The sequence below is a fragment of the Eleutherodactylus coqui genome, chromosome 8 (genome assembly GCF_035609145.1).
Source record: "Eleutherodactylus coqui strain aEleCoq1 chromosome 8, aEleCoq1.hap1, whole genome shotgun sequence".
NCBI classification, from domain to species: domain Eukaryota; kingdom Metazoa; phylum Chordata; class Amphibia; order Anura; family Eleutherodactylidae; genus Eleutherodactylus; species Eleutherodactylus coqui.
The window spans coordinates 190,320,042-190,336,126 of NC_089844.1; the positions used below are offsets into that span (position 1 = coordinate 190,320,042).

At 45.3% G+C, this 16,085-nt stretch overlaps 1 protein-coding gene across 2 annotated transcripts in view; it reads left to right on the forward strand.

Annotated features, from left to right (window-relative positions):
* The window catches only part of HECW2 (HECT, C2 and WW domain containing E3 ubiquitin protein ligase 2), a 243,315-nt gene that overhangs the window by 48,343 nt on the left and 178,887 nt on the right, over positions 1 to 16,085 (forward strand). For both annotated transcript variants that reach the window (XM_066577152.1, XM_066577153.1), the window contains exon 3: positions 1,412 to 1,727. In XM_066577152.1, the coding sequence (XP_066433249.1) occupies positions 1,433 to 1,727 (295 nt within the window). In that variant the 5' untranslated portion in view covers positions 1,412 to 1,432. The remainder of the gene's footprint in view (positions 1 to 1,411; positions 1,728 to 16,085) is intronic.

Here is a 16,085-nt window from a genome sequence, read left to right on the forward strand (position 1 = left end):
GAGCTGTAATACATAGCCTATGAGCCCCGAGCTGTAATATATAGCCTATGAACCCTGAGCTGTAGTATATAGCCTATGAACCCTGAGCTGTAATATATAGCCTATGAGCCCTGAGCTGTAATATATAGCCTATGAGCCCTGAGCTGTAGTATATAGCCTATGAGCCCCGAGCTGTAATATATAGCCTATGAACCCTGAGCTGTAATATATAGCCTATGAGCCCTGAGCTGTAGTATATAGCCTATGAGCCCCGAGCTGTAATATATAGCCTAGGAGCCCCAAGCCAATTGAAAACTCTTTCTGACATACTGTAGATATAAACAAATAAATGTTGATCTTGAACGTTGATCTATTTTTCCTCTATGCAAATCCGAAAATAGGACAATGCCTCTACAGTGCCACCTACTGGAAGGCAGCATTTCTGTAAATGAATGTCAGACCTGTTAACAGGTTATTGACTGGGAATATGAGCCAAAGCCAGAGTCTTCTCCTGAAGGAAAAAATAAACCATGTACAAACAGACCTTTTCCGTGCATTTGCCCCTCGTCAGTGTACAGCGGGTCTCTGGGTGGCTGATGAGAAACCTGTAGACGGATCAGGAAGGGTATAATTTATCCTTAGGGAGAGCACCTAAAAAGTGGGAGGAGACTTATAAGGCTTCTCTGGGAAATATCTAAATTGGAAGATGGAATGATGCTTCTACAGCAGCATACCTCCAAGTCAGTATCAGACCTTTTAACAAGCCTTGTAACCATGACTTACGGCTGTGAATGTGGAACACTGAAGACAACTGACTGGAGGAAGATGCCTAGTCCTAGACTGATCAAACCGAAGCTTTCATTGGAGGGAAAAAATTACCAAACGGTGACTCTCATACGTCGGTCGTGTAATGTGAGCTAATGCATTAGAAACATTAATAATGCTTGGAGTGGTCAGCGGCATAAGAAGACCCGTCCGCCAACGAATGTGCCAGCTTGTTACTATCAAAGCCGACACCAACATGCAAATAATCAAACTGAGAGACGCCGTACAAAACGGAACCACGTGGAGCCGAACGATCCATAAAGTGTCCGAGAGGCGGACCCAACTACATGGATAAAGAGATATCAATACCTGGGAATACGAGCCAAAGCCAGAGTCTTCTCCAGAAGGAAGAGATGGACCCAGCCCTAGACAGACAGCCATATTGGGGTATCTATCCCTCATCGGCGTGCCGTAGTTTCTGGTGAGACGCCCAGAGGTGTGAATCAGGAAGGAGCTAGTCTCTTCTTCGGGTGACCTAGAAGGTGTATTTTTCTCTTGCCCATTGTACCTGCAGTCCATATCTTTTATTGTGTTGCGTTAGTAGTACTTGTATTAGATGACTAGTCATTGAAATACTGATCACTTCTTTGTGCTTTTGACTTTGCAGACCTCTGTGGCTTCAGTATATATGATGGCCAACTCGGCTCGGGATCATCTACTCTTTGTTCGGAGACGTAACCCTCAGCTGCGATATACCTTAAGTCCAGAGAATCTTCAAAGTTTTGCGTCCCAAAACACAATGACAGAGAACTTGAACTTTCAGCGGGCCAATAGTGACACCGACTTAGTGACTTCTGATAGTCGATCCAGTCTCACCGCCAGCATGTATGAGTATGTATTGGGCCACTCTCAGGAACTTATCATCTTCTGGGATATAAAGGAAGAAGTAGATCCCACCGATTGGATTGGACTTTATCACATTGGTAAGTGGCAACAAGGATTTCAGTGTTTACAGTGTTGAATAAAACTTGAGCAGTGGCCCTTCCCCGGCACTGACACTGCTTGCTGGCTTCTGGACTGGAGCGATTACTTCTGAGTTGGGGTTATTAAGTGTGGATTGTAGATGTAGGATTAAGTGGCCTGCATGGAATCTGCAGGAACTTACTTTTAAGCCAACTTTTTGTTTTGTACAAACGTTTAGACTTTGATGCAACATTGCATGGAGACGCCCATGAGTGCCCAGTGCCCAGTAGTATTTTCACAATGTGCCAGTTGTCTACCTTTAGAAAATATGTGGGTATAGGGGTTAAATATTACCATTTTATCATTAAAGAATGTTGTAGACCACAGAAGGGTTAAAGGCGGTATTGTGGGAGTTCTTTTTATTAGTGAATTAATGGGGTATTCCAGTTGTAAACTATTGATAGCTTACCATTAGGATAGTCTATCACCAAAAGATCGGCGCAGGTATAACACCTGGGATGCTCTCTGATCAGCTGTTCTCTCGTCCGGTGGGTTCATGCACTCAGCTTATTTCTGCATGAAGCAGGCAGCTCCATTGTCGCTGTGGTGGCTAGGCTTGGTATTACAGTCAAAGTTCCCATTTACTTCAATACCTGCAATATCAAGCCTGGCCACTACAATAAGAATGGAGCTGTCTGCTTCCTGCAGAAATCAGTTGAGCGCATAAGCATACCAGCCTTGCAAAAATCTAATCGGTGGGGGTCCTGGGTGGTAGACCGCCATTGATTTTACTATTGACCATCCGGCAGCTTTATCATTAAAGCGAAGTACCCGTTGCTGTGCATGCTGCTGCAGGCCATTTGCTCGACTGGCAACCACTCATTTTGGAAACACCAATTCATGTTATAACTGCTTTTACTTCAGAGAATGCTGTAGGCAATTACTTGACTTACAACCGCTCTATTGTTTGAAAATTACCTTTGCTGTGCCAGGGATGGACACCTACCACAGGGTACCCCCTCATCTATTTGCTGGGGGAACGTTTCGTTTGTATAGTCATGACATTTGAACTAGATGTAAGAGATTTAGCAGGGATGACAGGCAGCATGGAGCACCACATGGAGCCTATGAATGATGTCACATAACACCCCAGATGGCTGCATCTGATTTCTCAGTATAGAAACGTCATGCAGGACTGCATTAATCTTCACTATCATGTCTTGGAGTGCTCCTTTAAATTTAGAATTGGCAAAAAAGGCTACCAAATTGTGTCCAAATTAATTAGTGATGGTTATCAGAGAAAAAAACAGGAGACATCCACTGTGTGAAGTCACTACTGTGCTCTTTCTGATAGTCTCAGCCCAGTGTTTGCTTTATTAATAGCACAAATAGAACAAAGAAAGCTATAGTGTCCAATCACAGGAGACAACTCCCTAAACGTAACAAGTCATTACAAAGTCTTAGTGCGAATACAATGACTAAATACGGTCTTCAGGAAACACTCAGACTTCCCTCCAAGTATCAAGGACATTTGAGTCCAGCTTACCCCCCATAATACCATGTCAACCTACCTCACCCTCTGTTCTACCCTGTCAACCTATCTCACTCTCTGTTATACACTATCTCACTCTCTGTTATACCCCATTGCCCTATCTCACCCTCTGTTATACCCTATCGCGCTATGTCACCCTCTGTTATACCCTATTGCCCTATCTCACCCTCTGTTATACCCTATTGCCCTATCTCACCCTCTGCTATACCTTATCATCCTATATCACCCTCTGTTATACCCTATTGCCCTATCTCACCCTCTGTTCTACCCCATCGCCCTATCTCACCCTCTGTTCTACCCCATCGCCCTATCTCACCCTCTGTTCTACCCCATCGCCCTATCTCACCCTCTGTTCTACCCCATCGCCCTATCTCACCCTCTGTTCTACCCCATCGCCCTATCTCAACCTCTGTTCTACCCCATCGCCCTATCTCACCCTCTGTTCTACCCCATCGCCCTATCTCACCCTCTGTTCTACCCCATCGCCCTATCTCACCCTCTGTTCTACCCCATCGCCCTATCTCACCCTCTGTTCTACCCCATCGCCCTATCTCACCCTCTGTTCTACCCCATCGCCCTATCTCACCCTCTGTTCTACCCCATCGCCCTATCTCACCCTCTGTTCTACCCCATCGCCCTATCTCACCCTCTGTTCTACCCCATCGCCCTATCTCACCCTCTGTTCTACCCCATCGCCCTATCTCACCCTCTGTTCTACCCCATCGCCCTATCTCACCCTCTGTTCTACCCCATCGCCCTATCTCACCCTCTGTTCTACCCCATCGCCCTATCTCACCCTCTGTTCTACCCCATCGCCCTATCTCACCCTCTGTTCTACCCCATCGCCCTATCTCACCCTCTGTTCTACCCCATCGCCCTATCTCACCCTCTGTTCTACCCCATCGCCCTATCTCACCCTCTGTTCTACCCCATCGCCCTATCTCACCCTCTGTTCTACCCCATCGCCCTATCTCACCCTCTGTTCTACCCAATCGCCCTATCTCACCCTCTGTTCTACCCCATCGCCCTATCTTCATGAGTTTAGGACTAATCTGTATTAACCCTTTGAATAACAAGTGTAAGGGGGCCTCACACGATTGGATTGTAATTGTGGAATCAGCAATTGCCGTCCGGGCGGAATTTCTGAGGAAAAACGCAGGCATTGAAAGGCATGTAGTTTAGATTTTTCCTCCACACTTGCGGATACAAATTACGTATTCCGTGAGCGGAAAAAAATCGTTGCATGCTCTATTTTGCCGTGGAATCTGCGCGGACAGCCTCCGTTGAAGTCAATGGAGGCATCCGACCTGCAACCTATCCGCAATTAGCATAGTGTATGGGCTCTGCATACCCGCATCATCGTTAAGCGATGGGGTGGGAAATGCAAACAAAGAAAAATCTAGGCGACCATACACAATTGAGGTTAGTGCTATACGCAGGGTCACCGGGCTCGCAGCCAGAATCCGCCCCGTGCGTGTGAGCCCGGCCCAACGCAGAATACTTGATACTCCCACAATATACTACAGAGGAATGAGAGTAGAGAGCCAATCATCTGTGTGGTGGGTGGGACTAGCAAGCATGAGATGTGGGAGGAGAATGCTATACTGTCTGAGGTGCAGCCAAGAGGATTATGGGAAACGTAGTAGAAGAAGCAGACAGGAAGTCTGTGAACAGGATGTAAACAAACCGCCAACAGTGGATTCCTCAGACTGAAGAGTAATAGATGGGCTGTGGGAGGAGTTCTGACTATTGTGAAGCTTGGCTTAGGTCTCGGACAACAACCTTCAATGACCATTAGTGGTTCACAGTACGAGTGGGACGAGGAATTATCCCAAAATAAATCAGCCTTAAAGGGGTTTCTGGGACTTAATACAGAAATGTACGGGGTGGCGGATGAGGATCCCAGTTTAAACTCAAGTTGCGGAGGAAATGATAAACCCATTAGGACAAGTTACCGGCATGACGGCCATTTTGAATGCTACCATCTTGGTTTTAACTTCAGTTTTTCCAATGGGATGGTAGGTGTTTGACACATGAAATCAGTAGACAATCTCACCTGAAAACAATTGTGTGTTTGGTAGCAGAACGTTATTCATCCCCTTTTTAAAACGGGGGTTTGTATTATGTACAGGGCTCCTATTATCCACAGTGAGGTTTGCCAGCTGCATTGTGGGTAATAGCTGTTTGGGTGGCATTAGTTGAAATCTTCTGCAAGGACACGTGGGCTTTGTTCACTGGCGATCTCAACACGTCCCGGAGGGCGGGTAACGCCATCAGTCACATAATAAGGACCTCTGTTATAACTTTCTGCTGCCACCAAGCAGTTGGTTTTCGGGTGAAATTCTCCACCACTTTGATGCCTCCCACACCTGCCTTCCCATTGGAAAAACTGAAGTTAAATCCAAGATGGTGACTTTTAACCCCTTCACGACCAATGACGTACATTTACGTCATGGAGCCGCGGGGCATGTATGAAGAGAGGTTGCTGTTTAAAACAGCTGACACCCGCGGGCAATAGCCGCGCGGCCGATCGCGGCTATTAACCATTTAAATGCCGCTGTCAGTTCTGACAGCGGCATTTAAATCCCCCGAACGATGTTCGGGGGTCCCGCACGGCCCCCCCGCGGTGAGATCGGGGGAGACGTGCAGGTGTCATGGCAGCCGGGGGCCTAATGAAAGGCCCCAGGGCTGCCTTAACAGACTGCCTGTGAAGCCATCCCCGTGGGGTGGCTTGATAGACTACCTGTCAAAAAGCAGTATGACGTAGTGCTATAGCTTTACGTGATACTGCAGGAGCGATCAAAGCATCGCATCTTAAAGTCCCCCCCAGGGGGGCTTCAAAGTAATGTAAAAAAAAAAAAATCAATAAAGTTTTTTTAAATTGAGTTGAAAAAGTTTAAATCACCCCCCTTTTGCCATATTTATTATTAAAAAATCAAAATAATAAATTAAAAATATGTATTTGGTATCGCCGCGTCCGTAAAAGTCCGACCTATCAAAGTAACCCTTTATTTTTCCCGCACGGTGAACGTCGTCCGAATAAAAAAATAAAGAACGCCAGAAATGCATTTTTTTAGTTACCCTGTCTCCCAGAAAAAACGGAATAAAAAGCGATCAAAAAGTTGTATGCATTCCAAATTGGTACTATAAGAAACTACAGGACATTACTCAAAAAATGAGACCTTGCTCAACTACGTCGACGGAAAAATAAAAAAGTTATTGCGCGCACAAAATGACGGCAGAAAATAATTGAAAAAAATTTTATGTCTTTGAAAAAAAAAAAGAGGAGTATAGTAAAAAAAAACTATACAAGTTTGGTATCGTAGTAATCGTACCGACCCATAGAATAAAGTTATCATGTAGTTTTTGTTGCCATTCGTGCGCCGTAGAAACAAGACGCACTAAAAAATGGTGAAATGTCTTTTTTTTTTTCATTTTACTCCACTTAGAATTTTTTTAAAGTTTTTCAGTACATTATATGGTACTTTAAATAACACCATTGAAAAATACAACTCGTCCTACAAAAAACAAGCCCTCATACAGCGACTACGATGGATAAATAAAGGAGTTACGATTTTTTTAAAGGGGGGAGGAAAAAACGAAATTGGAAAAAGAAAAAGGGCCGCGTCATTAAGGGGTTAAAATGGCTGTTATGCTGATGACTTGTCCTAATGGGTTTATCACTTTCTCCGTAACTTGTGTCTAAACTTGGATCATCATCCGCCAAACTGTTTTCATTTTCTGTGGGTGCTTCCTTGCGTTTAAGACCCTGTATAAAATAATGAAAACACACATCCACTTTCTCCAGCGGCGCCTGGAACAGTTCTGGAGCCGTGGTCCCCACCACTTGGGACATGGAAGAAGCTGGCAGTCAGGTGCCATCCATTACGCAGATGACAGCTCAGCCAATCACAGGCTTTCGTGGTGATTCTTCCAGGACGGCGGGAGACTGTGACTGTCGTTGTCCTCCGGGGTCCGAGCCGCGGCACTGTATGTGGTTTTCCTTCATGACAGATGTTTTACGTCCCAGACGCCCCTCTAACCGTCTTGCTACACGCTGCCAGTTTTCTGAATAGGCCCCCTGCTTCCTTATTGCTGCTCTTCCTTTAGGCGATCTCCTCTCGGTGCTCCTTTAGTGGCAACAATCCCTTCTGCTTCAGATGGCCGCTTGTTCCTAAGAGGCACAAACTTTACTGCAAGCTTTTGCAAATGGATTTGACATCCAACACAAAACCTCTTTATTAAGCATGTTGCCGAGAGCCGCGATCCATTCATGCAGAAAGCTGCTTAGTGCTGAAGGTATCGGCGTCACCCCTGACTCCCCCCCCCCCCCCCCCGTCGCCGTATGCCGTCACTTCTACTATGTCCATATTGTATGGCGGTGATGCTCAGTAATATCTGCTTGTATTTGGGTGACTTCATTACACATTTTTCCGTTCTGTATGTACAGTGATGGAATACCGGGGTCCTCCTGGCACAGGCTCTACATGCCCAGCTGGCAAAAATTAGAATACCCTCTGTTATACCTCATCGTCCTATCTCACCCTCTGTTATACCGTGTCGCCCTGTGTCATCCTCTATTACACCCCATCGCCCTATCATCCTATCTCACCCTGTTACACCCTATTGCCCTATCTCACCCTCTGTAATACCCTGTCGCCCCGTGTCACCCTCTATTACACCCTATCTCCCCTTCTATTATACCCTATCTCACCTTCTGTTACACCCTATTGCCCTATCTCACCCTCTGTTATACTCTATCGCCCTATGTCATCCTCTGTTACACCCTATCGCACTATCTCACCCTCTGTATAGCTTATGGGGTACATAGAACAATACCACATATGACGTCGGGAACAGAAAAATGGATAAATGGCAGGAATTGGCAAACTGGGTCAGAAATGAAGGGCGACTGTGCCGGAACAGAAGTCATTTACATCATCAGAGAAAATCCTGCAGAAGCATGAGGTTGAGAAAATGCCCACTGTACATTTTTACATGTTTTTTTTTTCTACCATTGTTATTTTTTTAAACTTTTTTTTATGTCCTTGTAAGGACTTGATCCTCCGATTCTATGATTGCTCTGGTACAGTACTTCTGTACTTCAATGCATTATTGCTATTCATAGCAATCACAGGCCATGGCAGACCCGGATGCCATTCTTTCGTATCTGCCTGACGTGGCAACCCATTGGCCCTCTGCAATTACATGGTGGAGGGCCAATGATGTCACAGAGGGACGCTCTCACTTTGTGAATCCTTTACATGCTTGATCAACACTGTAAGGGGTTAACAGCGGTGATTGTATTGTCACCGATCCCTGCTGCTGCAGCGGCAGGCCGGCTGTCAGTCCATCTGCTTTGATGACCTAGCCTGAGGATGGTGGGCTTTAGTAAGGATATATTTGTGAAGAGCCTACAGAGCCGGAGGCCCACTGACAACCAACATGTTGCTCCTTGCTGTGGGACTGTCTGTTATGGCTGCGGCTCTTGTACATTATTTAGTAGGACCATCTGGGAACGCAGCCACTTAAATCTTTAACACATCCCCAAAGCCTTGCTCAGCGGCTCTGATCCTTACCGCTGCTGGGGCTCCACGACGTCTGCTGTTGCTTTCAAGGGGTGACCAGCAGTACGAATGGAAACTCTTGTTGCCATTTGCAAAATCTTGGGTGCAGCATGTGCTTCAGCACATATTGCGTGCGTGTTGCACGGACACGTGATATGTAGTGATTGAAGTCAGAGTCAATGGACTGTCACTGATCCATGCGCACCGGCGTGCAGACGCTGCGTATCCATACACAAGAGACCTAGACGGCATTACGCTGTAGTTCTCGGCGAACCGCGCAGCGTGAGCCCCATACCTAGTATGCTCAATGTTCATGCGCAATACATTTATAAAGAAAAGCCTCACTGCACATGTGTGATACATGGGCATGCTATATGCCGTACGCGGTCTCTGCGGTGACACTGTGGTAGACCCGTGGAGTTTTACACATATGCCCGTGGTGCGATTACCCTTTTAACCCCTTAGCAGTCACATTAAAATAAGAAAACCCTCCCAAAAATGTCACTTATTTTAATTGTAGATTTAGAATTTGCCTTGTATAAATATATTTGGCGCAGAATTCAGTCGTCTGAAGTGTATTTTAACCCCTTAGTGATGTAAATCATTTTAACCAGTAAGTCGTTTCCCCGTTTGCGTTTTGTCATGTTTTTGCCTGTCGCTGTAGGACTAATGTTATTTTGTGGGACGAGTTCCAGTTTTTGTAGGAACCAGTTTTGGGTCCATATCATGAATTCCACAAGTGGGGTGATGGGGAGAAGCTCGTTGTCTCATGGCGCTCACAGTGCGGTGTAAATGTTGTGTCACCTTTATTCTACGGGTCGTTACGATTCTGAGGACACATTTACGGAGGCTTTCTCGTGCTTTGGAATATACTTTGTGTGGCGCCCGTGCCTGCGCCGTAGTTCTCCTTCCGTCGATGGCGCGGCGTCAGGCCTGCTTCTTCTGGCGTATTTACTAGGTTTACACAAAGCGCAATGGGCAGAATATGGCTGCTTTTGGCCATTTTGAATATAATTGTCTGCGCTTGCAGGATGTTCTAGTTAGGGGTGTGCTCATACCGATTTTGTTCTTTTTATTTTTTTAATATTTAAAGTCTAGTGTAAGGTGAAAAGTTTTTCATTTTTTTTCCTGTAAAAACCTTTCCATGCCGCGATCAGCAATGACTGCAGCATCTGTGGGGTTTAACAGCCGCAGCTCCGCTTCTATCTGTGTCACCAACCTGCTTTGGCTGCCATTTTGGGGTCAATCATTGCTTTAAAATGACACCAAAAATATGTTGGTAACACAGAAGTAACTGTAACCCCTTAGGCCGCCTGCAGACGGCCGGGTCGGATCCGGCAGCGAGAATTCTCGCCGCGGGACCCGACCCGAGCGTCTGCAGAGAGCAGCGTGTACTTACCCGCGCCCCGCAGCTTCGGGTCTTTCATGTGCCGGCATGCGCAGACCGGAGCCAGCGGCTGGTGAGTGAAGTTTCTGTGCGGGGAATAGGCCATGCCGCGGTTTGTTTGCCGTGCGAGACAGGCTTCCAGCAGCGGAAATCCCACTGCGGAATTTCCGCCCGTCTGCAGGTGGCTTTAATGACCACGCAAACGTCTTTTGATGGCGGCCATTAAGGAGCTTTAATCTGCAGCGCCAGAAGCCTGGGGAGCAGGTGCTCAGCTGTCGGGTGACGGCCGGACACTTCCTCGAACCGCGAGAACCGAGGAGGCCTTCCATTCCCGCTACTTAGGCTTTATACGCCACGGTTGGTGTGACCATGGCATGTAAAAAGCAGAACCAGGAAGGGGTTTCCTCTGTCACCCATTGAACCCCTGCAATGTGATCTCGGGGTCCCGATGGGTTGTTATGGCACTTGGAGGCTCGGGGTCTGCTGTGAGGCTCAGTCTCTGGTGACTTCATGGGCTTTGTAATACACTGCTGAACTGATGTATATACTGCATTACAAGAGGGATAATCACCAAGGGAGGAAAAAATATAAAGTTGAAAAAGTATTTAAAAAAAAAAAAAAAAGGACCATTAAAAAGAACAACTCATCCTGCAAAAAAAACACCTCGCATAGCACAAAAAAAGAAAAAATGTACAGGTCTTTGAACGCCATAAAAAAAAAATTATATATATATTTTTAAAAAAACCTATATAAATTTGGTATTGGTGTAATCATACCGGCCTGCAGATTTAATGTAACGTATTATTTATAGCGCTCGGTCAATGCCATTAACAATTAAAAAAACGCCAGAATTGCAAGTTTTGTTACTCTTGCCTCTAGAAAATGGAATAAAAAGCAATGAAAATGTTATGTTCCAAAAAATGGGATAAATGAAAACACCGCACTCCACCGATGGAAAAATATTATTGTCATGGCTCTTGGAAAACCACTCGACAGAAAAGCAAATCCTTTGGGCTCTGGCCCACTGGCGATACACTGTCCTGCGATGCGAGGGAGTGAAGATGCATGATAATGAAACCAATGACTTTTAATGGTTTCATTCTCGTTTGCGATGTTTTCACTCATGCCAAGTTGTGATAAAAAACATCTGCTATATCGCCCCGCTCTCGGGGAAGCCCGGGAAAGCCCTCTAGACCTGTCTCCTATCTCTCCAAATATGGGGGGATATGTAAGAGATCCCCTGTAGCCCCGCCCCTCTCTCCCTGCAGTGGGGGATTCCACAGCTCTTCCACAATCTTCTCCCATTGATTTCAATGGGGCCGGCAATTCCGCATGGAAATTCCATATGCATTTTTAAACCTGAGACTAAACCGCCAAGTGGATGAGATTTGCAAACCTCTCGTTCACACACTTCTGACAGTCCACTGCGGACAAGCCACGTGGAAACTGACATGCGGCGTGGAATTCAAATAAGCGGCATGTCAATCGTATCGCTTTGTCGGCTGTGGGTTCTCTTCTCTCTATGGGGAGAGATTCTTGCAGCAGAATACAGGCGGAAAAGCAGCCTTTTCACTGCGGAAATCTCACAGAATTTCCATGCGGTCCCACTGCAGACATTCCTCAAGATTTCTGCAGGATTTCCATCTGTGGGAACCCAGCCTTGAAAAGAAGGTATTTATGTACAAAAATAGCAAAGCATTAAACTGCATAAAGTCAGTGACCCCGGAATCGCGCTGACCGGAGAATATTGTTACTACAGTATTTATTTTGCACACGGAAATCCAAAAAACAAATAGCAGAATTTCTTTTTTCCCCCAATTGGCCTTAAAAAAATAATAAAGTCATACAATCCATGATGTGAACCAAAAATGCTGCCAGTAGAAAATACAACTTGTCCTGCAAAAAACAAGCCCTCATGCGGCCGTCAGTGGAACAATTAAAAAGCTATGGCTCCTGGAATGCAACGATGAAAAAACAATTAGTTAGTCATTAAGGGGCAAACAGGCTTGGTAACTAAGGGGTTAAAGTAGTCATTCACAACTGTAATGTCTTTTTCCTGCAGAATGTGCAGCGCACCTCTGCAACTGCTGGGGGAGAGTTAAGCCTTTAGGAAAGAGGTGAACAGTAATAAAGCAGCACTCATGCGTTTTCGGCGCCTTGTAAAGTCCGTCACTGCTGGTCTTCATCGACAGCTTCTTGTTCCTCCACTACTTTTTTTTCAGTTTACAGATGTCCCTACTTACGGATTGCGCTGCAGATCCACACAAAATTTGCAGCAAAATCCTCAAGAATTTGTTGTGTCTCTTTATTTTCCGTTTCAATGAGAAAACTCCATGAGTAGTCCGCAGCACAAAGTGACATGCCCTGGCTAGTCCACAGCACAAAGTGACATGCCCTGGCTAGTCCACAGCACAAAGTGACATGCCCTGGCTAGTCCACAGCACAAAGTGACATGCCCTGGCTAGTCCACAGCACAAAGTGACATGCCCTGGCTAGTCCACAGCACAAAGTGACATGCCCTGGCTAGTCCACAGCACAAAGTGACATGCCCTGGCTAGTCCACAGCACAAAGTGACATGCCCTGGCTAGTCCACAGCACAAAGTGACATGCCCTGGCTAGTTCACAGCACAAAGTGACATGCCCTGGCTAGTCCACAGCACAAAGTGACATGCCCTGGCTAGTCCACAGCACAAAGTGACATGGACACCAAAAGTAACAGAAGAAACTGAAAATGTATTATTAAGACAGATAGAAGAGGTGTAAAACCACAATGAGGTAAGCATTATGGGAGAATTTATCTTAATATAATATTGGAAGACGAACCCTTCAAAATCTCATAAGGCGGATATGTTTTTGAGAACAATTAAAGATAATTACCTTACCCAACTTGTACGGGAGCCAACTAGAGGGAGGACCACTCTAGTGTTATTATTAACTAACAAACTGGACAGAATCATGGGGGTGCAGGCTCAGGGACACTCGGGAAATATAGTAACCACAATGTAGTTAAATTCCAGCTGTCATTCAATAGGAGGCCTTATCAGGGAGCGACAAAAAAAACTAGAATTTAGTAAAGCAAACTTTGATCAGCTCAGAACTACTATTGGTAACATTAATTGGGGCAATGTTCTCAAAAATAACACTACAGAGGACAAATGGGAAAAGTTTCAAAACATCCTAATTACATCATGTGAGCAGTTCATACCCTTTAAAAACAAAAGAACTACAAATAGAAGGAAACGAATGTGGCTCAGCAAGACAGTATGGGGGGCAATAAGCGTAAAAAAGAAAGCTTTTAAATTACTAAAACAAAAAGGTAGTGAAGAAGCGCTAAAGGCTTACAGGCAAAAATAAAATAAAAACAAAATATGTAAGGAAAAAATCAAAACTGCCAAGGAGGAGGCAGAGAGACTGATTGCCAAAGAGAGCGAAAACAACCCGAAACTATTCTTCAATTATATAAATGGTAAAAGCATTTGCACTGAGAGCGCTGGCCCTTTAACAAATAATGCAGGAGAAATCATAGAAAATGATGGGGGGGGGGGGGGAGGGAAATCTATTAAATAGCTTTTTCGCAAGTGTATTCATGAAGGAAAAAGAAATGCCACAAAAGATGCAGGGGAATAACCCCCCCCCCCCCCCCCTCACCTCCTCCGGAAAATATTGCATGCCTAACACAAGAGGCAGTACAGAACTGGTTAAAGAGAATCAAAATCGATAAATCGCAGGGCCCAGATGGAATACACCCAAGGGTTCTAAGGGAATTAAGTAAGTGATAGATGGACCACTATTTCTTATATTTAGGGACATGATTGAAATGGGGGTTGTACCACTAGATTGGCACATTGCCAGTGTGGTCCCAATATACAGAAAGGGGTAAAGAAGAGAGCCTGGTAACTACAGGCCGGTAAGTCTCACTTTAATAATTGGGGAAACAAATTCAAGGGGGTTCTGAAAGACGCCATCCTAGAATACCTCAAGGAGAACAACAGAATAACTCCTCACCAGCATGGGTTCATGAGGGGGCGATCATAACAGACCAATTTGAACCACTTCTACGATGAAGTAAGTTCTAGGCTGGACCTGGGAGAGTCTATTGATCTCGTTTATCTGGATTTGTCTAAAGCATTTGACACTATGCCACATAATAGGCTGATATATAAAATGAGACAGATTGGTCTGGGCGAAAACATGTGTATCTGGGTAAAGAACTGGCTCAGAGATAGAAAGCAGAGGGTGGTAATAAATGGTTCGTACTCTGATTGGGCCACCATTGCTTATTAGGCCCCATTCTGTTCAATATATTTATCAATGACCTGATAGAGGGGCTGCACAGTAAAATATCAATATTTGCAGATGACACAAAATTATACAAGGTAATTAATACAACAGAGGACAATGTGCGGCTACAAACGGACCTAGATAAGCTGGGGGCTTGGGCAGAAAAATGGCAAATGAAGTTCAATATTGATATATGTAAGGTTATGTAGATGTGCAGGAGAAACCGATGTCACCAGTATACACTAAATAGTGCTAGGGAAAAGACCTGGTGATGGCAGGATCCATAGAGGAGTTTAAGAGGGACTAAATGTCTTTCTACAGCGCTATAATATTACAGGATATAGACATTAGATGACCATGTTGATCTAGGTCTTGAAGTCAGGTAGGTACTCAAACGTTGATCCAGTGATTATTGTGACTGCCATTATGGAGTCGGGAAGGAATATTTTCCTCCAAATGAGCTAAGCTGGCTTCTGCCTCGTTGTAGTTTTTGCCTTCCTCTGGATCAACAAGGTGGGGCAGGCTGAATTGGATGGACATTGTCTTCATTCAGCCTAGCATACTATGGCCTGGCTAGTCCGCAGCGCAAAGTGTCATGGCCTGGCATCAGTATCTGATGCGAAGTAGATTTCATTATATTTTGGCCCTGCCGCTATTACTGTAGAATGCTGCGGGTTCTGCTAGGTGTGAACGCACTCGGATGCCTCTGGGTGGGTAAAGCAGGGGCTCACTGGAAAAGGGTTGTGTCACTGCCGATGTGTCCAGTGATCCCATATGATGTACTGAAGATACCTGCAGACACGGCACGATTTACCTTCAGGAGAGATTATCTGTCTTCAGGGTTATAAACAGCTGCGATTAAAACGCGCAACTTCTGTGTGTTTGCGTGGCGCACAGAACTCATGCAATGTATTAACTAATTATCTCCAATGGGTTAATTTACACCGATGCATGCATTCTCGCTGCAACGTTGCAACATACCCAATTTTTTGCCGATATCGCAGATGTGATTGTTATTTATTTTTTTGCTATTGAAGTAACATTCAATTTTCTTGAGCATAAAATGTGTGTGAAAATTGTATGTACTGCACTTTTCTCACAAAAACACGTGCTCACATGGACCGATATCGCATTCTTATCAGTAACATCGGTCTAAGGCGGTACAACAGGGGTATCAGAGCCTCCATGTCCACTGGTATGCTGGCAGGTTTCCTGTGGAAGTTGTCTCGATAGAGTAGGGAACCACGCGACAACTTCCACATGAAACCTGTCTGCATGCAGGGTGATCGTCCTAACAAGGACGACCACACACTGGAACCTAAGGACTTACCTAGACCTAGATGATACATGAAACACAGCAGGACTGAACACAGCTCACACCAACACGCCAGGGATTTGCATAAAACACAGAACACCATGCAACCTGAACAGGAATATTCACACCACACATCCGGCACACAGGAACATAACACTGTTTGCATGCAGCAAACAGAGCAGAGCCCAGCAACCTGTAACAGAGCAGCTGGTATACATGAGCAGCAGACCGGTGGCGATTGGCTGGCTGAAGAGATCCACAACCAGCCAGCTCAG